Source organism: Anopheles merus, chromosome 3R, assembly GCF_017562075.2.
Source record: "Anopheles merus strain MAF chromosome 3R, AmerM5.1, whole genome shotgun sequence".
In the NCBI taxonomy this organism is placed as follows: Eukaryota; Metazoa; Arthropoda; class Insecta; order Diptera; family Culicidae; genus Anopheles; species Anopheles merus.
The window spans coordinates 17,440,867-17,465,209 of NC_054084.1; the positions used below are offsets into that span (position 1 = coordinate 17,440,867).

A 24,343-nucleotide genomic window follows, 5' to 3' on the forward strand; every position below is an offset into this window, starting at 1 on the left:
GCCAGCCGGCTGCCTAAACACCTGACTTCACCTGTGCGCTGGGGCCTGTTTCTGGAAGAAGTTAATCTCTCGTTGGCATATGGATTAATTTATGCGTCTGTGGGAAAAAGGGTTATCGCAAGGTGTTTTTGTTTGTGCGGTGCGTATGACAGGCGGGTTGGGAGTGCGCGAGTGGGTGCGTACGTGTGCTGACGCTAATTACGCACGTGAGTTGCCAAGTCATCTGAGGGAGCGGGTAGACGGCACAAGGTTGTTATCGTTATCGTAAGTGGCACAACACATCATCAAAGGAGGTTTTTATTCTATCGTGTTTCAAACAGTTTTTGCATCACATTTTGCTGAAAAGTTTCTACCGGTATGAGAGAAAATTGGGAAAATTTTAAACAAATAAGTTTTTTTGCAATTCAACCATGTAATCACCGTTTCAGTCGCTTTTACTTGATGTTTGTTTTTACGCTCTTTGAAATAATTCTAATTTGAAAGTAATTACGACAGCTGTGATACAGGTTATGATAAATTGAGGATTATTTTCCTTCACACTCCCAATGAAAACCTGTTTGGATAGACTTACTGTTGATCTCTAATGTATACAGGGTTTTCTGGGAGTTCTCTGTTATTGGATAGACTTATTGTTGATCCCTAATGTATGCAGGGTTTTCAGGGTGTTCTCTTGGCTGTGACTCTTTCCTACGTGAAAGGAACTTAATTTAACGAGAATTGCAATCTATAGTACCCTTGATGGACAATTTCAATAGGAATTTTCAAGCAGCCTAGCCAAAAAGAGTCTAATGAAAGATTAAAACTATTTCTTAAAAATACTATACTATATAAATTTTAGGCTCTTCAACACCACCAAAATTTTATTTCATAACTTCCACACTTCTTCTTTATTCTCAAGCATCCTCAACACAATCTCCTTTCTCTTTTTGCCGCCATTACCCGTTAGCTCCTTCGATCATCGAGCTTGACCTCTTTTTAATTCTCACGATCAGCGTTTTCTCACATTTTCTCCTACTTTACGGTTCACGACTACGAATACGGCCGCCTTTATCAACGTCATCGACGGCCTGTATCGTGGTTGTCAAGGTTGCTGCACCAACTTCCATTATATGAAGTTTACTTCCCATAAGAAAGCGTCAAGGTAGTGCCCCGAAACAATGGAAACCCTTTAAAACCCTGTAAATTGTATTCAATAATGCTATAATTTGAATTTCCTTTATTTGTTCTTAGCTTTACTTTGATAAGCGAAACTAAATATAAACATTTGAGTATTGTTTTTATTGGATAATGTTACTTTGAATTTTTACTTTCAAATTTTAATAACAACACTTGCCAAAACATGTATAATAATGGATCAGTAAGCTTTCATCTATTGATTTCATTATAATACTAATTTCTAACACATTTGTAGCTAAACTTAATATAAAATGGGTAATCGCGACATTCAGACAATAAAAAATGTTCAATCACTCTGGAGTTTTTTGAGAAAATACACACATTTTTGACAAAATAACCATTGTTGTTGTGCCAAACAAGTATCTCATAGGCTTAACTATATGTGACTGATGAATGTACTCATAGCTCAGTTATGACTGCAGAAAAAACGTATTTTTATTATATTTTAACACATCCACAAAGTTATATACTTTAAATCAACACAATCAGGAAAGCTCAATTGATAAATTAAACTTAAAATCTTCTTGCCTTTTCTTTTATGGAAATACATGTCCAATGAGTTGATTTTACCACACGTTATCGATTTCATTCCTCCTACCGTTGCACAAGATCTCTCCCAAATGTTCCACATGATGTGAAAACAATAGATTGCGATAAAAACTTGAATCAGTTTCACACTTGTGTCGTGAATATGTCTCTACAACGATTCAATGTCTCGCAGTATGCTTCGGCAGTACAGAAATGACTTTTCATCTACAGCACTCGCTGTGCCAACACAAGATGGAAAATAAAAGGAAAGCACAACCTACGAAACATTAAGCGACGCTCGGAGCAACGTCACACACACACACACACACACACACACACACACACACACACACACACACACACACACAAGCAAAAGTTTTCCATTATACTTACCGGGGTTGGAAATTGAGGAAATTGAACCTAATCATTCTCTATGAGCCACTGTCAGTGCGATGCGGTCGGTTTTTGTCACAGTCACGCCGCCACCGTTTGACGAAACCGACCAACCGTCCGACCGACCATACGTGGAATTTGGTCCTTGCTGAATGCGATGAAGTAGAATGCAGTCGCAGTAGTATAGCGTCGGGCTTTCGGTCGGTGAGGTGGTAATTCAATTTATTAGAGATGTTTTAGCACCGTTTTCTAGCTCCCGGATGACGGCGGTGACTTTAACTTAGCGATGCCAAAACTTGTCCTTTCTATTTTGATACGCACGCAGTAATATACTTTCGTACGCTATGATTTTTGTACAACTAGTTAGCTGTGATACCTTTAATATGGAGATATCGAACGGCTTCCTTCTCTTTTTACATAAAACATCAGTTAAATTTGAATAAAAATCAGACCATACTGTCCTCCTAATACTGCCAATGTCTAACAAATACACAATACTGTACTCAGGTAATAGAAATACTTTCCTCAACAATGTTGCACAAATGAACTTTGCCATTTTTTTTTTTACTCTTTCCAAATCGTACCACTCTGGTTGTTTTCATGCATATCATCAACATTAAAGCAGCGGCAGCGTACCTAACCGCAGGCAAGTCTTGTTTTAAACCATGTTTCGGAAACCGACAGACAAGCACTTCCTTTACTGCACAATCGTTTCAACAAAGCACAGGAAGCCTGGCCATTTTCCACTGGGAAACGATTACCGAAGCAGCACTTGAAATTCACCAAACCAAAGCAAAATGAACAGAATAAAACCGAAAAAAAAACCAACCCGCTGCAAACATGCACGCAAACGACTACACCAGTCAGTCTAGTCAGCGTGGCACAAATGTAAGGTAGGAAGGAGTTCGTTTTTTTTTTTCATTTGTTCGTACGCTAATGTTGAGTTTCAATGCTGATGCCGCTACCGAGTGCATAAACAATTAGTACAAAGCGCTGTAATGGAAGTCACTAGCGATCGGTAGATTTGCTACAAGATGATAAGCGATTCACAGAAATGTGCAAGTAAGGAAAAGCAAATTTCATTAATGAAACATTACTGTCCGGATGATATGTAAAGTCAATTGACCGTAATTTGTTTGCAGCATTAGGTTATTACATCATTCATGGTGAAGGAATGTTCCTCACCAGTTATTTAATTATTAAATAAAAACAATTTGGTTTTTGTAGCTACTTATCCTTCAGAAGCATAGTTCCTTTACTCGTCTTCATATTCACTTTATTGTTACAATAGTACAATCAATTTTATTATTGGGGAGAAATGTTATGCCATAATCAATACGAAAAATCTATTTCTATTTTTATAAAAGCTTTTAGTGTATTGCCCTAAATTGTCACTTATTGACACGAATCTCTCATAAATAGTCTTTCAAAATACCTACACTTGTGTATGTCTTACAATAAAAGTAGTAAAACATTCATTACCAAGCCCTCAGTAAACATGAACAATAACTACAAAAATTGACCGATATTAATCCACACTCAACATTTTAAATGGAAAATCAACACAATGAGCAACAATATTAACTGCTTCTTCTGTCTGCTTGAAAGCGGCATAATAACACTTCCCGTTCCAATGCTCTCAGTCGGTGCTGAAAAAGCATTATAGCGTTATTATTTCTGCGAAAAATCTTTACCCACATTTGCTGCACACATCGCATAAAGGAGGGAATTAAAAGCAAATAAATCATCAACAGATTATGTTCTCCAATGTTGTAACGCGCACGCATTACCACCCGAAGCTCATCAAAGCGCGAGCACGACCCTCGTGCCTACCGGATCAACTGTGCGATGGTACGGTACCATAAAGCTTCCGTCCACTTCAGCTACCGGTTTTGTGAATCGAGTGGATGAATGAAAAGCGCACAATAATGCTAAAGTGTCTCATTTTCATAATCCACCAGTCACTGAGCGGAAGCATCATGGAGGCCTGTGTAACCCTTCAGAAAAAAAGGAAAACTCCCTCCTGACAGTGCTGTTCTGCTTAACACCTAGGACCGCCGAACAGCGATAGGAGAATTCATCTCGCAAGATCGAGTCATGTCGCGTTATCCGTTGTGTGTGTGTGTGTGTGTGTGTGTGTGTGTGTGTGTGTGTGTGTGTGTGTGTGTGTGTGTGTGTGTGTGTGGATATTTTTTTTCTGCACCAACCTTACCATATCAAAATACTCATTTAGCTTCCCTTTTTCCCGGTACTGTATGATGTGCCGTTTTTTTTCTCCTTGAACGAGGAAGCAAACGAACTTACACACACTTGTGGCTAAATTTTCTCCTCATCAACAAAATCCAATGAAGCCACCCTGGGAAGCACATTTTGCACATATTTACAAAGCTTAATCAAACAAAGATTTCTTCTCGTATTCTGGCGTGCCAGCGAGTTCCGCGAGGCAACAGCACGAAGCAGCACGGGGAAAACATTTTCAAAACCTCGGCATCATGTGGTGTGATACCACTGCCTGCAAAAGGGATAGCACAAAGAACGAGCAAAACAAAACATCTCCTGGAACGCTGCAACCCACACACACACAGCCCCACATACACACACATGAGCACAGTAAATGATGCCGAGCGCTCAGGGTGGCGCAAATTTTGCCAACCACATTGCATGACGCTCGTCCGCTGTGGGGTGGCTCGAGCAGCACGACACTTCTTTCGGTGATTATTTGTTTTATGATTTCTAGTGGTGTGGAAATAATTTAAATTAATTTATTTTCCCAACTTTGCCAGCTGCGGCGGCTTGCGCAGAAGGTGAGAACTGTATAGCGATGTAGGTGGGAGTTTATATTCCAGCAGACTTTAATCATTAATTTGGATGAACAAACAAATGATTTTTAAAATACTGTTGAAGATGAAGCAATGTATTATAATTAACAAATTGATGATATTTTCATAATATGTTTTGAATGCATTATTCTATAAGGTACTAGTCGTCTCCATTGCTATTCATTTTAAATCGATATGGTCCATTCTTTGTAACAATTAGCATATTCAAGCATCATGACAAATCAAAACCACCATAAAAGGTTTAAACAAAATCAATTAATGACAATAACAATTGAAGCCTGCACAAAATTGTTTTGATAAAGAAACAACAACGTTCCTGAAGTCCAACAAACAATTTTTACCTTAATTAATTATATTAAATTATCTATTTTTCTCTCCAAGAAATCTTTAACAACGTTCTTCCAACTCACAATTTTCATCTAGCAAATGCTTTCATTATTGATGAACCATTTTCCCCGAATCACTTTCATCTTGAATGCTCCCAAGAGTGTACCATCGTTCCCGCCCTGAATACACTGACACTTCTCTGCCAGCGCCGTATTGTTTCTTCCTCAATTTAACGCACTGTATCACAATAACCATACCCAAATGCCCCTCCCGCAACTCGACTCATTGTTCCGGTTAATTACATCATAATTATCAAACATCGAACAAAAGTCTTGCGCAGTGGTACCACGCTTCGCGCCAGAAACTATCACAACAACCATTTCGGCCTTCCCCTTTCTGCAGAGCATTAACTCCATTATGAGCCTTTATTGAACTCTTTGTTTTAGCCTGATTTCCCTGCGGAGGACAACAACCATTATCGAGCTGCGGGCACAAGCCTGTTGTGTAGCTGCGTGTGGATCCCACGGGCATCCACCATTTGCTTACCGTTCCCGAATATGGTGAGAAGATTTTTTCCCCGTATAAAACAATACGGGTAGAAAAATAGTTTCGTACGGAGGGTATTTATTCCTACACGCACTGATTGCTCTCCTTCGAAAATCATACCAGTTGAATGTTTCATGAGAGAGGCAATCGATATGCAGGTTCTCCCTTATTTTAAGAGAGCACACACCTTAATATGTTATAATATGTTTAATTAAAACTGGCAACATGCCACCGCTCACTCATTGCTTAACTTTTGGTCCTCACTTTAACATACTCAGATAGTTTTGCTGCCCCAAGAAGATGTTCAAGCATTACGCTGCGATTATAATTACCGTTTCGGGACCGAACAGGAAACCCCATTTGCTATCAGCCAAACGAGCGGTCACGTCAAGCGTCAAAGTTTACTCTGGCAGGCCTCGTTTAATCACAGACACGGCCAATCGAAGCCCAAGTGCCAACCGATGCGCTTGACGCGAGCTGGCAGAGATCATGTTTTGCGAACGTTCAAGCGAAGCTGCAGGAGGTACAGCTGGCGGACGAGATTGCCGGCCCGGGATGGTGCGAAATGGTAATGTGGTTAGCAAAGTTTCTATACGTTTCTAGTAGCACATTTTACCGCCCGGCTAACGATCCGGGCGTTTGGAGCGGTACGGCCTTGAACGGGCCGAACGGGAGACCGGACGGCATGTAAGCGGCAGCTTTAAAAGTTAAACGAGGAAGCAAACACACTGCTGAGACTGCTGAGACTGCTGAGGCGAGAACACTTTGCCCACTTACAGAGTGTGCCAGAAAGTGAAGTTATAAATGTGTTATTTAACAACAGAAAACATGGCATAATCTGGTATAACAATTACCTCAACCAGCGAGGCTTTAACCAACTTCGCTTAAAGCACACTCGAGACGCCCGGTGGAGACGCCTGGTGGTTTGTGACGACTTTCGTCCATTGTTTGATTTTTCGACTCTCCCGGCGCGCAGCAGGGGAATGTGTCAAAAAGTGAGCAACGGCCCAAGGAAAACAGACGCTATCCAAACAACGCACCGTGCACTGAAGTGCCTGGAGTAGCTGCGAATGAGTGAAACATTTTCCAACCAGTTGGACTTACAATGAGCCCGTGCCGGGCAGTGCCCGGCTGGTCAAAAATTATCCCACCCATCCACATGCACAGAAGCGTGCTTTTGTATGCCGTCCATGTTCCAGCCGCTCGTCCAGCTGTTGCAAAGCAATGGCCTGCCACCGGGCTGCCAGCAGCCATCAACGAGCGGAAGGTGCCTTTGAGAATTCAATCCACGGCTGCCAGCCAACGTGCCAACGTTTACCGAGCGGCCCCGTTACTTGCCCAAGCACCGGAAGACCACTCTCAAGTTCCCATCTGTGCCTTTTCTTTACTTTTCCAAACCCCCAAAAAACCCGACACCGAAGTCAAAATGGCATCCTCATAGACCGAACCACACGGCCGATCCCTTTCTGCACTCCCACTTTGCACTGTGTTTTCCTTTTGTGTTATTTTTCCCTCTTGGGAGGGATTTTTTGTTTGTCCCGTTCCCGGGATCCCCTGCTTCTGCCTGCGATACAGACGCACCCGAAGTACAAGCACACAACCGGAAACGGTGCTGTCAGGAAGCAGGGCTCAGTGTGAACCGAATGCCGGGCCTACCGGCGTACCGGACGCACTATGAAATTCCCATCAGCTTTGTCCGGGATGCTGCTTACGCTAACGCTTCCCACCACGTACACTGCACGGTGGGGTCGTTCGGGTGGTTGCAACCGGACGGACGACGCACGAAGCGCTCGGATTATGTTTTGTTAATGGCGTGTGATGGCTGTGCAGCATGGATGACCTAATGTTTGCCACTTCAGTAATTGGATGAAGCCGGGGCCGGGGCCGTCCATTGTCAAGGACGATTAGAGCCGGACGAACATCAAAGTCAGGCTGGTTCGGTTTCCGGTCGAGCGGGTCAGTGAACGATATCCGGCTTCACATGTTACCATTGCTCAAGGTGGCACCAGCTGGGTGGTGCGGAAAAGGAGTTAGCAAAAGCCTGTAGCATCGGCTACAGGTCTTTGCCTCGGGTTGTGTGGATGTGTGTGTTGTGTGCTTTGCAGCTTTTCAATACAAAATGTAAACAACTTCTCTCTGCAATGAAGTAGAAAGTTAATTTTTCAAATGGATGAAGTTTAAAAAGATAGTTGTTATGGGCTGAAATCATACTTTTGCTTAAGATTTAATATCTGATACGTTTTAAATGATATAAAGATAATATTAACATTGCTAGACGTTCCCGAAGCTACATTCTGAGGAGTTTTTGTATGATTTGTGCCAAAAAGATTCTAGTTTTTTTTCAATAGGGATAGCTGCTTTGGTTGAAACTTATATCTGCAACTCAAGCAGAAACAATGTGCTATTGGCTTGGCATCATCTGTAAAGCAATTGAAACGTTTCGATTTACCGAGCAAAGAATTTTAAAATTCTTAAAGCCTGGACATATCTCATCAGTATATCATAATCATAGTTAACATAATATAAGCTAAGAAAATCTTAAAAGCTGGACGCGGAAAAGAAAGCTTTATATTATTAAAATACATGAAAATGGAAGTGTCTATGTCACTTTTATTCAGATTTAACGGACTGACTCAGGGTTTTCCAAAGTTTTTTTGTTTGTTTTCTTAAAACTTTTGGATGCTACCCAAAGTTTTTTGGTGCATTCTCATAATTTAATCGTCGTTACCTATCTTTTTTATCAATTGTATTGATAATCAATTGAAAGATTTCAATAAATCGTGGAATCGATTCAAAACTTTATGAAAATTGGTGAATGAATTGTGAGACGGACACGAACAATTGCAGCAAACAGCTAATAAATCACGGGAAACCCTGTAATGAAAGCTAGTAATATAAACTATTCAGTAAATAAAATATGTCTTGCTTTTGTAATGGATACCCTGCAAGCCATACATAATGTAAAATGAGAAAAATACTATGGCTATTCACATTTGATGCATCAAATCATCAATTTTTAACAGTAAAACACTACAGTTCATAATAACTGCATCTCCTTTATTGCCCAAGATCACATTCAAGTGTGCAGGACCCGCATAAATCTTTCGTCCGTTTTCACCAACCTCGCTTACAGCAATGGCATCAAGGGGGAAAAAAATCAATCCGCACTAAAAGCATCGCAACTGCAAAACTGGAAACACTCAAAGGCAAAGAAAGCTGAAGCTGGAGGAAAAGAAACTGAAATCCAATAAATAGACGATTCGATTCCGAACGTCAGCGTGATAAGAAGTGAACAAGAAATATGTTGGCCAATCTTTGGTCAGTTGACCTACCCGATCGTGTCCCACTCCCGTATTGCTTCACCCCCGTAGCAAAGGTAAATAAAGCTTCTGGCTGCTCATCCCACAGCGAACCAGCTTCAAAGCAGCTTATGCCATCCAATACCACCTCGAATTCTCGATCCGACTCGGGTGAACCAAAAACTAGCAACAACAAAAAAACACACAAGCAGAAGAAGCACCACAGTATTGCTTTGTTCGTGTCCCTGACCGATCGCTCCCGGGGAGCTTCATCACGATCAAAGCCGACCGAACCGAACATATAAACGCAACCTCCAGCAGTGCTTTGCTCAAACTTTGCCCGCTAACTTCGGGGCAGAGAAAGTAGCATCAAACCGACCGTAACCGACCGGTCGGAATGAAGTTCGACTTCGACCGAGAAGAAAAGCAATAAAGCACGGCACGGGAGTAGCTTCCTTTTGAGCTGCCGTGCCAACCGATCGAACGAATCATTCGCTCGATTCGCTTTCGTCTTTCGCATTGCAGCTATCGCGAGGGGCGCACGTCCTTGCTGGATCCCCAACCCCTGTTAGCCGACGTCGCCAATTCATCAGGACGCAACTTTAGTGTCGCTGAAAGCGAAAAGCGTGAAACAGTGACGGACAGATAATGGGAGCGAATGAAACCAAACCCAGTATCAACATCACCATAAAGACAAAGTCTCAAAGTCTCTACTCAAGATTTTTTTGTCTCGCCACTCCCGCTTTCTGCATCTTTTATCTAAAACAGGAATGGAAAAAAGGATGTGTATTTGTGTGAGTGTGACCCTTACATTCCAAGGATCTTCCAAAGACACCAGGGAAAAAAGGTGAAAGCTCGAGAAATTCTCCCAAATAAAGCGTGAGTGCATCAAAATCCTAGCCCGGTAGGGTCAGTAGAACTTTATCCCACCACCCAACCTTGAACCCACCGCCCATCCAGGGACTCGAATGATTTTTCGTTAGTTTTTCTCCTCTTCGCTTTGTTCCGTTTTTGCACGCAGCTCCTTTATACAAAAACAAGCTTCAAGAACAACGGCACCAGCTTTATAGAACTTCCACCAGTATTCCACTATTCGTTCCTTTTTCGGTTCGGTATTCGTTATTGCTTTTTGGGGGAGAACTCGAGTCTTGAAAATCCTTTAAAAACAACCCCCGTGGAAATTGAGTGCGGCCAAGTAGCTTGCCGCGCTGAAAGTGAATGAAGCTAAAACACGAAAGCTCATTTTTAGTTTGGCTCTGTTGCTTTTTTTCTCTTGCTTTTATTCACCCAAAACACTTCACCCATCACCAATGCAGAAGAGCTTCCAACTCCACATTTTTTTATCAGCACTTCACAGAGCTCATGCCAGGGAGGTGGAAGAATGGGAGAATGTTTTAAAAAGAATCCACCGAACGAAAATGCAGCTCACGATGTTTACGAGAAAAGCGTGGAAAGCACCAATAACTGAGAGTGATTTTCCTCCCACCTTCTTCTCCGTTCAACTTCACCACACCCCCTACCGACCTCCTACAGAGAAGGATCAATTTTTATCGAGCTTGATAAATAGAAATCGCTGCTCCAAATACATGATAAATGACCCGCCAAACAGCCAACTACCCTCCTACTGGAACACCCCGATGCACTTTTGCAATGCATTACCTGGGGTTTGGGGTTCTGTGATGAAGGCAATACTTGCACTCCTTCGCCGTTGTGCACGTCGGTCGAATCAAGACGAATTGGAAACCGCAATAGTGTTTTGCGGAGAGAGTTGCAGCCCGTTGACCTACATTAAGGTTTCGATGGAAATTCATCACACTCAACCAGCAGCAACTCAGCGCAACGAACCTGTGGGGGAATCACAGCGAAGGGCTACAAACATTACCGAACGGGCAACTTGCGAAATATGCAATACACTCCTGAGTTGGCATTGAGCAATTGGGGAAAGTTGCTACTTGTACGAACAATCGATACGTTGGTTTGCATACGAAGAGCGGCTTTCGCTCGACCGAACCTCCTTTTCTTTGCTTAAACGCTTCTGCAGTACTGGTACTTTTCAAATGTCTATCAGTATGGGAGTACGATTCATAAATAAAATATTGACCCGAGCTTTCGAGTGCCCGAAAAAGATTGACATTTCTCGGAAGGCAGGGAGAAGGATTGGTCGCATACACTCAACCCGATTGCAATTTGCAAATTCAAATTAGACCATCGACAAACAATTTATCATTTGCTGGTTGCAAAAATGCAAAAACCGAAAATTGATTCCCCATTCGGGCCACCACCAAAAATGTGAATAAATTCCATCACATTTGCTCCGATCGAATTGGAAACATATGGAAAGAAAATAGAAGAGAAAGGCAGCATTCCAGTGGGAGAGGAAATGGAAGGAGCACAAATCCCTGCCAGTTCAGCCAAAGTGCTGAAGGGAAATAGTTTTCTATTCGCTGAAGCTGTCACCGATTTATCTGATTTTTTGCTTTGGCTGCTGCAACAACGAAACAACGAAAATCACTCCGGTGGGCAGCTGATAAATTATCGAGCAGCTTTTATCGCTCGTTTCACCATTCTCGCCCGTCTGCCCGACCGTGCCCTGCTGCAGGACAGTTTGTAATATTTCCTCCATTCCATCATTTGTGTGTTATTTTTCGCTTTGATGTCTTTTTATTCTTTCTCCACTCGTGTGAAACAAATCCTCTGCAAGCTGGTGCGATACAGCTGCGAATCACTCGCAGACAAGTTCGTGTGTCGTTCGGGTGAGCCAAGACAAATTATTCTCCAAACGATTGGTATTCATCAAGTTCACTTGCCTTACTACCATACCACGCTGTGGTACCCGTCCGGATCGCCGCTGCACTTTGCACAAACGGAGCCAGACGGCATGCAACCATTCGAAGCGCTTATTTGTTCGTTGGCCTCAAAAAGCGGGGTCAATATGTGTCTGTTTCTCGGACTTAGGTTTACTGCTTGCGTCTTGTTTATTTTTATCCGCTCCAAACGCTCAAGCCCTTGGCTTGTGATACAAGCGAACGTAAATGAATGCTGATCATGGTTTGCATTCGGTTATCAACTCTCCAGGGTGCGGTGAATGCTTGAGTAAATGCAATCAAGCAGCCCTTCGGGGCTGTTTCTTCTGGTGAGACTGTTTCTTCTGGTCAAAAAGCTTAGCAGATTGAAAATTTAAAGACAAAAATTACTAGTTTGAAAGGTAAAACTAAATATTAAAGAGTTCAGTACTACATTCTGGTAAATAATGCTGAAAACTAATTTGGTAATTATTTATTCATTTAGCTCTTGATAAGTGTTACATAAAATCATGTGTAAACAATCAAGAACGAGTGTGTGATTGAAGTTACTCGATTATTTAATTCAACTGGCTTGATAACTAATTACACAGTACATTTAGAACACATTTAGAATAGACTCTTCTGTTCATTTAGAATAGACCTACGGAGTACGTAGGCTCCTGATAAGAACACCCCAAAAATTACCATTAAATCGAGAAAGAATTCCAGTGTAATTAACTTAATTCTTCCTACAAGTTTTGGTGAGCAGTGCTCTTATTGGGAAGTTCGATTCTCATGAAGAGTGGCATTTCTGTAGTTAGCTTGGCGGAAGTATACATCGGGTTGCCAGCCTTTTTTAAGGCTTTTGCTAGGGAGTATTGCTTCCTCACTTAATACAGTCCACGAGACGGAGTAGGCCGTAAACACCTATACATAGCATGTTCTGTAGTTTTGTAATGTATTACTCACCCGATGTATCCAAAAAAGTCTACAAAGCCTAACAGCTTCTAATTACTAAGTAACAATTGATTGAACATGCTACCACCAACGCTCGCTAGGTTTTCAAACGAGCACGAAGACGAAAATCAACATGTTTCTACCATTGCAACAAGAAGAAACAAGTTCAGCGAATACATAACAAAATGAAAAGTAAATTGCATTCAAAAAACTGAAGGTTTCGTTTTTCCACTACGTGAAAGAAAGAGTGTTATTACTGGACACAACTTCAGAGGTAATACAGCGTTAAATACCGCCCATCAAATTTTCTCCCTAATTTTTCATCTATTTGTCACTCACGCCGAAGGGATATTCGAAAACTAGCAAAGAGGATTCAGAAACGGAATTTCAATCACCGACCAGATCTTGATCATGCGGCAGATCTTGGAGAAGAAAGTAGAATACAAAAATAACAATAACCAAAAACAAAAATATAAAAAAATAATAATAATACTCAAACAACACCACTAAAAAAAGCTATTTCTGAACCATTCACAACTTCTTTGAACGAATCATTCATTCAACATTGTTGAAACGATGCACGCCACTCAACTAATGGAACGGAATTCCATGCGTATGACTATGAATGTATGAACGTATGATGAACGTACAACATGACCTCGTTAAAATATCAAACACAATTTGTTATATTCAGCTTTCAAAAAATGTTCACACTTACAGTTCTTTTTACTTCAATTGCTCAGTCTACATGCAATGCTACACGTCAATAAAATGCATTTCTGATAACAACAGGTTTTCCAATCGCATTCCAACGGTTCACTTCGCACGCGTCATCCAGCCGTACGACTAGCTCTACAACGCATGCAGCCGATCAACAGTTGCATCAGCTGCCCACTGATCCCCGGTTCATTAAGTAAAGTGATATCGAAATGGCGTTTTAATATCAACACTAAACAAAATGTTTCTTCCGGCTGTTGCCATCGGTCTCCTGTTTAGCAAAAGCGCCGACAAAAAATATATATAGATGAATAATACCCAGCAAAGTGCACTGAGGACGACAAAGTTCCCTCTGACCCACTTTCACTACCGGGCATGAAATAAACGGTCCCATTTAAGTGTTATCGACTCGGGTGAAATTCTCACTTCACAGAATCATTCTGTAGCGCCGCCAATGCTTGCAGCCATGATGTAAATCGAGCCATAAAAAGTCGCTTACGGCACACGATGAAGGTGAAGAAAGGAGTTAGACTGAAATGGATGCTGCCTTTTATCGCACTGTGTCTGTACGGGATGGTGTTTTACGCGAAAGGCCCGCCAAGCACATCATTTCCGAACTTTCTTTTCGCTATAAGCGGCCAGATGAATATGTGTTTGTGTGTGTGTGTGAACTCCGGATGTGCCGAAAACAAAAACACCTTCCCCGAATATGGTTCGATTTTTCACCCAGTTTCGCTCAAGTGCTCAAAGGTAGTAAAAAGTGAGGTCCCGGGGTGTAAAATACGAAGGAATGGAAAGGAGCAAAGCAAAAGGCTGAAACGCTTTCCAGAAGAAGAAAGTTAATATTTGAGTCTGTTTGTTTTTTGGTGAAACAAAAACCGTTTTCCCGTTCATTGCGATTTACCGTACTCTTTGTGCTCGAGTACAATTTTCCGTACCATCGCGTAACTTTTGGGCGCATTCGTTTCTATCAGCTCAACCGTACGCGTCTTTAACCTCGGGCGCGAGCGTCTCGTCGAGCAGATGCGTGCAAGGTGCGAATCTGTCCCCTTCCCTTACCATTGTCAGTGTTTTTTTTTTGTTTGCCACAGAAACGACCCCACAAAGATCGCACCTCCCGGGTCGTGGCCGGTAGCAGCTTGACGAGAGGCGCGGGTACGAAGCTGCAGGTGCAGTCGGGAGAAGTTTTCACGAGAAGGCATGAGATAGAGGTAAATTATGAATGATTCACTTCATTACATATTAATGGTATTTTATGAGCCCGCTGCTGCATACCGGGAAATGAAGTAATTTCAAAGAATTGGTCCATCCAGCCGTGCCACTGTTCTTCTGCGCGGAAACGGCACCGGTTGGGAATGGGAGCTTCATTCCCCCACCCCCTTGCATCTTATCAACCACTCCCGAAATGTATGAATGTTCTCCCCGAAAGCACGGGGAACCATTTCGGCCGCGCACAAAAACCGTGTTCGACCGAATGCTTCGGAATGCTTCGCTACGCCCTGTTCCTCGGGAATGCGATATTTGCGCCGGTCTATGAGGGGTATGTTTCCGGCACTCTCGGTACTTGTGCCGAGCGCGTGCCATGCGTACCAATCGGAGTGTGTGTGTGTCTGTTGTGCCGAGGCGAGGCGCACAAACGTGCCACAAATTAACACCGCTCTCTGCACGCTTACGGATCAACGCCGTGATTTTCAACGCCTTGCGCACACGGTTTGCGCGTCATGGTAATGGCGTCATTACCCTGCCTCTTCCTCTCTCACCCAGTCACTACTCCAGAGGCATTCGTGCGAACGTGCTAATGGAATGATGTGCCAATCGGTAGGAACGGAAACTAGGAAGGAAATTTTATACTTTTATCATTTTAACGTGTGAGTTAGTGCGAAGCGCACCATATTGATGCGGAATAATTGAAAAGGTTCTTGCAAGCATCCGCACGCGTTGCTGTGTTTTGGGTGTTAATTTCCCTGCACATGACACGGCAGGTATGGTGTCGGATGTAATCTCCGCCGCCACAGACATGCTGTTTTAAATATTGAATGTATGCCAAGAGAGGAACATGTCTTACAATTCGAAAGTAACGTTTATTGTACACTTTGTATGAAAAAGGCTATAAACTTTATTTATAGTGTGGTACAGTATAGTACACTCAATGTAATGATAATGATTGGTTGCTCAATGAAAAGGTTACTAAAAGTCGGAATGTTTTAATAAATCACTGTTTTTATGAACAATTTAATTCATCAGACAGTTTAAATTGAGATTTATTGCCCTTTCTTAACGTGGAACAAAGCGATAAACATAATAGCATTATTATTCTGTTTCGTTAAACTTAACTATGTGTATATTACTTTTAATTTTTATTCTTTTCATTTCACCGGCAAAATGCTTATTTTTGTATGCAAATAGAATATCATTTTATTATTCAATTCCCTTTAATTTCTAATACTTGGGCAAATATTGCACACTTAAGGGAACAGCCAAAGCTTAAGTTATTTTAGGCAGAAAACTTAAGCTAAGACGTACTGCCAATGTCAAGAAATACTTATTATTCAAAAATTCTATTGTTTCGTACTTACAAAAACTCCCAAATCTATTATTTCACACTTTATATCCAATGATTGCATACTCTCCAATACACTGAAACCGACGAAACAGAACCCTAAACTGGATATGTTTTCAATGGAATAGTGTTTAGGACAATAAGCAACGCTGTAACACTACACGTTTGTCAGTGGTTAAAGCCAGAATACTGCAAAATAAGTAGAACTCTTAAACCTTTTTCCGCACGCCAACGGAATAATAAAAGACGCTTAGCGCTGTCCAATAAACAGGATAAAAGTATTCTCAATTATTCAGAAAGAGGATTAAAATAAGAGTTTTTTACTCGAATCCTAATCGTGAGAGTTTACTATATTTATTTGATTTCAGTCACAGAGCGAAATATATCTTAATCTGTGAGGCACAATTCTTAGCAAGGTAACTAAGAAATCTAGTCGTTTTGATTGAAATCCGGCAAAATATTTTCATTTCAGTTTAAAATCCCAAAAATGATCTTAAAAAATGCAGCAGAAATGCTCAATATTCAAAGAAAAATGCAGATTTTCATCAATTTTTTAAAACTGAAGAAACAATAGTTTGAAACATAGCGTAGAAACGTAGTATGCAATAATTGGATGTCGTGCAATAATTGGCAGTTTATCGTATGAAACTTTGTTTTTTTTAATTGGTTAAATTATAAACAGAATGATTTGCACAAGGATAGATAAACTGATGGAGAGAAAGGTTAAAAGTATGTTAAGATAAAAATGTAGGCAGTTGCTGTTTCACAACTTTTGCTTAGCTTGATATTCCTACACATAGTTGTTCAATTATTGTTAAGATAACACATTTTTCGATTATCTATTGTAAGCTTTTATAATTTCACTTAATATTTAATGTTATCCATTAAAAAACAGATGTGAAACTGTAAAACTAAATAATCACTGAATAATCACTTTTATTCAATATTTTGCATCTTACAACTGAATTATGATAAATCATTTTGGTCGATAGAGCTATTAGATGCTTTAGGTTTAAAATAATTTCAGAAAAATCAATATTCATAGCCACACGAACGGACAAAAAGAAAGCCACATTTACTATACAAGGTTCCCACGATACACGAGTACTACGTTTCGATCGAAATCTGGGTCCAAAATAACATCCTAACCACTCTGCAACACTACACAACAAACTCTCACTAACAGTCCGTTTTGGCAGACGAATGGAATGCAGAAAAAGGAGAACATAAAAAAGCACATGCATTTTCTCGCCGAATGAACGTTCTGCTGAGCGGAATTTGCAGCGAAATCACTACATAACTGTCATGTTTTGATAATGTCGACCACAGCCGACAAATTGTGGCCATGCTAGTATGTTGTTGTTGTTTTTTTCCACCTATTTCTCCCTATGTACATCGTTCCATCCAACTCCCGCAGCGGCTGCACAGTGAAGAAAGGCATCATTTCCAACGGCCCAACGCCTTCGGGTGGAAATGTTCAAAATCAAGAAAATAGATGTGCTTTTCTGCCCCCTTCCCAGGCGCAAACGAGAAACGGTTTGCCGCTGCTTGAACGCTATTCATGCGATTCTGCGTTGTCCTTTTTTGCGCGTCACCACTACAACCAATGCACCAATAAACCTTACCGAGCAGTGTAGCTTGAGCAAATGTAGATGTGCCGCAAAGGATTTAAAAAATACCAGAAAAGCAAACGAAACCACTGCACCCGACGCGTTTGTGCCGACTTGCCGATGGGCAAAAGGGGAAATCTGTTGCAACGAAAACGAACACGAAGGCATGCGAATCGGCCGGGCGGGCTTTCGTACCGAAAGCATTGCACACTGCTGAAAGGAGCGGATTTTCCTTTTTTTAACCACCTTTTGCAATCCCGAAACGAATTTTTGGTGCAGAATTGAATGCATTCCAGAACACCGAAAGCACACACACACACACACACACACACACACACACACACACACACACACACACACACACACACACACACACACACACACACACACACACACACGATCAAGACGATTCTCGCTAGCCATGGATGCGCCTTTTCTGCGGTGTGCAATAGACAGATTTACCAGCATGATCCGCATGATTTCGGTCTGAAAACAATGTTTTGAAGCAACATCTGTTTCGAATGCCAAACCGTCTAGGTTATACGGCAATAATAATAAAGCTAATAATAATAACACTTTCATATGAATCTGTAACTATCCTCGGTTCATGCCGCACCAAAACCGCTATACTTCTGCACAGCTTGCCGTGGATTTTTGTGTTATGCACCGCAGCTGAAACATTCATAGCATCCAGCACGATACTGTTATCCGCTCAAAAGCGTATCGATTCTTCTCACGATCAATGCTTTCCATCCACCAGTTGAAGCGCAAAGTTTTCCAGCCCGGTGTGTGATTTCCGATCCTATACGGATTCACCTTCCCCGGTGAAGGTAAAGCATATAAATAAGGCAAATGATACAGTCACTACAATCACTCCAGTGGTAGAGGCAGCCAGAAAAAAAATGACGGCCCCCGCCCGTCAAATGTGTTCCACATTGCGGAGAAGATAAATTGGAAATATTATTAGTTTTCCCTGTCGTCGAAGTCGATGGTGCCGGAGCTGGGATTTTTCGATTTCCTTCCAGCATGGTACACCCTCTTTCTCTCACAAAAAAAAACCAGTGGAAGGAAAAATGTGTCTCGAAAATCCTCCCCTCCCTGCATAGACGTGACAGAGAAGAGAGTGTTTCGCCTCGTTTCGCTGTACTGCTTTTTTCTCTGCGCTGCTCAACAACCCTGCTACACGTTTACAGTTCTGCCGGCGACCATAGTTTGCGCAAAACTTCTGAAACGAACGGCAATCGCACGTAATTGAGCGTAAAATTGTGCACATTAAGGAAAGATGATCGATTTGCGCAAAAGTTTATCGATTACAAGGGTTTTTGGGAAATTGTAAGCTGAGCTGACTGTATCATACGGGCACGCAACAGAACAATTTATTTACTAAATTATGGAAAATATGTTTGTTTTCGAGTCGGGCTAAACGCGTTGGAGGAGTTTTGATCGTTATCTGTCTGTGCTGTCGGCAAGAAGTTGGTATGTCGCAAAATCAAAAAACAAAAAATTACCAATTTTTCAAAATAAAGAAAAGTTTATTGAATCGAATCTGTCTCTAGATACAAACAGAAAACCTCAAATATTGTCGTTGTGCTCATATTATACTATCAGATTAAAATTATAAGGCCTACAATACAAATTAAACAAAATTTCTTTTTGTGCCTTTATAATTGAACTAAATTTTCAAAAATATTCCAAATATTGCAGGAGAATTATTGATTTGCAGATTTTGTATTAGAAAATTTCTTTTTTTTTTGTTTCTAAACATTAGCATGATACGATCCTTAGATACATGAAGTACAACACTTTATGCAGAAAAATAAAGCTGTGTCCCTATTTTACTTGTGTTGAAGTAAAAACACAAGAACAAATGTAGTGTATTACTTCAACAAACTAAGAAAAAATCATACCGAGCTAGGAACTAAAGAGGTGGAAAAGTATTCAGAAGATGTAAATTGTACACACAAAGCTCTTAAATTACTATTGAAATTTGTGCTCTTATCAAAAAAGATCAATCCCCTATTTCAATAGTTCTTTAGAATTAGTCTACATTTCGAGAACTGTATTTCATCGTTTATGGACAGTATTATTTTTGAATGAATAATAAAATTCACGACATACTACATTCGCTGCCAGTTCTTTTCCCATTCGCAAAAGGAACCAATTGTAATAAAGAAAACTTTTTTCCAAAGACAATAATCGTTGCCGGATTTAAATCAACCCCACAACTGGAAGCAGCTAGAAACATCCATTGAAACAACTTTTCCAACCGTGCTGAAGTGCTCACTCTTAAAACTACCATTCGTACCGAAATGCGGGAGCAATTAAAACATCAGCTTTTTCCTTTGCCAACCGGCTGCAAGGAATATAAAGCAAGAAAAAAGTACACTTTTCGCCTTCACATTTTGTCAAACAACATAAGCTGACCTCCACTCTAGACGCAAGCAAAAACATAAGAGTGGCTCAGCAAAATCTCGGAAAATGATCTCCAAATCGTGGGGGGGGGGGTCGGAAAAAAATGTTCACAATTCGACTACTAAATCGTACGGTTGCAAAATGTGTGTGATGAGAAGGGGAGGAATAAAAAAAAATAGCAACCCTCGACAATGCTTCCATCCGCCATAATGCCAAGAAGTCGTCGATTCAGCTGACAGCGGAATACACAAAAACCCGCCTACCACAAACACTTTGGTGGAAAACAATATGGGAAAGCTTGCTCAAACACTCACCTTTCGCTAATCCTAGCATGCTCGATGCGACGCTCCACAGCAGCAAAACTGTTATTTTAATAATCTCCATGATGCTTTTTTTTGCGTTCCGCCTGCTTTGGTGTGTGTGTACGGAAGATAGTTTTTCCCGAAACGTTTTTTTTCTTCTCCTACCACCAGCCAGCTAAAGGGCGCAGATGATGATGATGATGATGATACTCGTAAACTGTGACTCAAATTCCGTGCGGTGCTCGTCGCGTTCGCCAAAAAATGTCACACGCCGCACAACTTTCATTCACCGTGGAACGCGGCCTGACCTTTCGTGAGGGTGCCAGGGGATGGGGATGGATGGGTAGGAATGCGGAATGCAAATAATCGGGTCGAAATACGGGAAAATAAAAATGGAGTCACAGCTGGGTACTGGGAAGCATCAGCAGAATCTCTATCCCAGAAGAGAGAAACAAAAAAACAAACTGGACGTTTATCCACCACGAATAATTCTACCGGTCCTCGCTGGAGACGATGGCTGACGACGACGACCGTGCTGACCGGAAGTGGGATTGCGGATACTGCCTAAACTAAAGGAAGCACTCTGTGGGATGAGTGGAGAAGAAGGTGGCTTGGAAAAAAAACACAACTTTTGCACGAATAACAACCAAACGGAAAAGCTCGTGGGAAGTAAAAAAACCAATGCAACCGCGCGGTAATTCCACCGAACTGAAATTGGGGAAAAATCTGAAGCACCACACAAAAACACGCACACACTGCAGTACACACACCCACACACACACGATAGAAACACTACTGCACTTGGTGCAAAACCAAAAAAAATAAGAATCACGCTTAAACGCCTTTTTTGTTGCTTCTTCGGGACACAATCACACACAGAAACACACACACACACTCACGCCAGAGCTACACAATCACAAACACCGTTGCACTTTAATGGCGGGTACGGGTAAAATGGGGTAGCCAACTTTTAAGCCTGCCAGGCAACGCTCGACGGGTTTAAACCTATCTTCTCGAGCGTTCTCGGCGGAAGATGCAAGAGCGTGTAGCGTGTGTACTGCTTCTTCCGGCGATCGCCACAGCGAGACGGCGGTCGGCAATCGGATGGGAAATAATCACTAAAAACACTAACAAACAGTGACGACTTTTCTTTTTGTGGTCGTTTTTTTTTGTTTTGCCTTTCTTTTTTCTTTTCCTTTCCCCCGTCTGTTGCTTAGGACGATCGGGTGGAGGGGGGACGAGCGCAGGTGGAAGGTAGCCGTTTGCCGTGTTTTGCGTTTTTGTTTGGCGACCGACGAATTTTCAGATGATGGTTTTCACTGCGCCTAGCAACAGCTCTACGCCGGGGGTGCCGTTGGACATTCGCTGCCGCCCACTGCCAACCCACGTGCCACTGGCGGATGGCCCGCGATGGTTCCCGCTGCTGTACTGTTCGTGCACTGGCACGGCCATTGTTTTCACTGTGACTAGATTTTAACTTCCCCCTTGTTTTTGGGCAACACTTCGTGGGTTCCCTGCTCCCCGGTCTTGGTGTGTCGGACGGCACATTGAGTTTGGGGAGGAACTTTTTCGTATGTTTTGAGCCGTTTTTTCTTAACGATGATCGTTTTTATTCAAACGTTCTAGTTGCATTCGACGCGATGGGAAGGGAATAAAATGCGAAAAACGCTTTCCACTTGCTTGTCTGTGCGGGCTGACAGATTTTTTCTCGGCTCCGAATTATTTCTTCTTTCACTTTCACACGAACTTTGTTTTCCTGTTATTTAGTACCACACTCACAATCTGCCATGAATATTATTATGATAGTAGTATTTGGTTTTTTTCTCTCTCACTCTCGCTCTCTTCTTTTCACTTTCTCATTTTCCCTTCTCTTAACCTATAAAGCAAACCAAACAAAAAAGAAGATTTTGTGTTAATTCATATAAGCTTCCTACTAGTCCCGTTCCTGCCGCACTCCTGCCATTGTCGGCCGAGCCTGGCGAATCGCGCAAGGCTGCTGCAGGGAGGAAAATTATTATTCTATCAGATGTGTCCGTTCACCGTGCAGCTCTCTAGCTGCACTATCCAGTGCTGTGCAGACACACGGATGCTGTACAATGTTTCAACAGTAAAGCGATTGCCCCCCCCCCCCCCTTCCTTCCCGTGCAGTACGATTTATCTCTCGGTTTGCCCGTAAGCGGGTTCCTTTGTTACGCCCGGGACTATCTGTTTACAGCGCAGCGCTTTCATCGGGCCAGTGAAGTATTAGCATTTTATCGGGTTTAACACTGCTGTTTTTTTTTCTGTAACACCACGTAGATTGTTGTGGGTTTGTTTATGGTTGTAAGTTGTTTACACGAGAAGAATCTGAAACGGAAAGAGAAGAAAAATAGAATCTTTAAAGTGATCTTGATTTTTGTGAAATGCGGTTTTAGGAGATTTTGTTACATTTATTTCTGATTTAAATCGCAATTTTTTGGGAAAGATATCAACTTAATGCAAGAAAACTTCACAACTACACATATTATTTAAATAATTCTTTAAAATAAAATTGAACATACCAAAGCAATGATTGAATGTTGTTATATGATTTAAAAAAACAACAGCTCATTTAACTACGTTTAAAAAAATACTCAAGCAACGAATTCAATATTTATGCAATAGAGACAAAAACCAATACCTTTAAACGAGGTGCACAAGACTGTTCTATGAAATGTTTTTTTCTTAGACGACCAAACAGTATAGTAGAATCAATATAAAAACTCCTGAAAATATATTTTAAGTATGTTTTGAAACCAATTTGTAGTCTGCCAATTCTTGGATTAACTCCTTTCTGCCTCAATTGCCACTATAAGCCACAATACTATGGAGTTTTTGAATTTATCAAGATCCAACAAGAGCTTTTTCAATGGTCGAAGGACGGCAGTTACAATAAAAATGCTTATCATTACAGGGTTTCGAATCATTTAAGGGAATGGTTCAATAACTTTGCGGAATGTTGAAATTCGGTAGGTCATCAGACCGTGGGTGCCAGTGTAAAAAGCTTCGATTTTGTCGCGATGATATTTTCTAAAAACATCTTTTGAAGTTTTTTTCATGTGGCATTTAGCTGTACACTTGATTAAGTAAAAAATCCTGCTACAGAGCCATTATTAAACATGATGAATTAGTTAAATTAATGAACATATTTTAGAGTATTTACAGTGGCACACACAGTCTGATAACAGCTCCACAGTATGCTTGCAAAAACTCCCCTAGTCAATTGCAACACTTCCCTGTATGATTGCAAACTTTCACAGCATGCTTGCAACATTCCCCTAACGATTTGCAACATTCTCCTTAGTGAGTGAACCGTTCCCTTGAATGATTTGAAACCCTGTATAAAGAGAATGATTAAATATTGAATATATTTTTCAATTGACTTATTGTTCTTTTTTCATAATTTTTAATCATTTCAACTATCAAACTTCGTTATTTATGATCATCATCAAAAGTGTAATTGTGTATTCACTTTGTTGCAACAAGAGCAATTCAGAACGCATAGTACAAGTTGAGGGAACCATTTGACCCATTTTCTTAATTTACCTCTGTACGTATTACGTTTTGAAGTAATAACAAACACAAATTATGCAATAGTACCACTTTGCCCTGAGCACTATACCGCAAGCATACAATCATCTTGAAGCAAGTCCTAAAAAATTACTACTCATGGGATGTACTTTCGGTTTTAAAGCTCATGTCAACCAACACAAACATTCATTACAATTATTTCAAAACAAACATTTCTGCGAGCATATTTACTGAAAGCACATTTTTTAAAGCATTCAAAGCAAAACATCATCAAAATATCACTCCAACGCTAGTGCAATTATAGTTTCCTTTCACGGCATCCTATTCCCCACAAATCTGGCCCA

The 24,343-nt window shown here is 41.2% G+C and overlaps 1 protein-coding gene across 3 annotated transcripts in view; it reads right to left on the reverse strand.

The window, feature by feature from the left end:
- LOC121596679 (lachesin) overlaps positions 1–24,343 on the reverse strand; it is a 118,527-nt gene that overhangs the window by 83,845 nt on the left and 10,339 nt on the right. For 2 of the 3 annotated variants that reach the window (XM_041921815.1, XM_041921816.1), the window contains exon 2: positions 20,463–22,326. In XM_041921815.1, coding sequence (XP_041777749.1) covers positions 20,463–20,532 — 70 coding nt within the window. In that variant the 5' untranslated portion in view covers positions 20,533–22,326. Of the gene's footprint in view, positions 1–20,462; positions 22,327–22,785; positions 22,797–24,343 lie in introns of all 3 variants that reach the window. The other variant, XM_041921817.1, reaches the window with a different exon arrangement.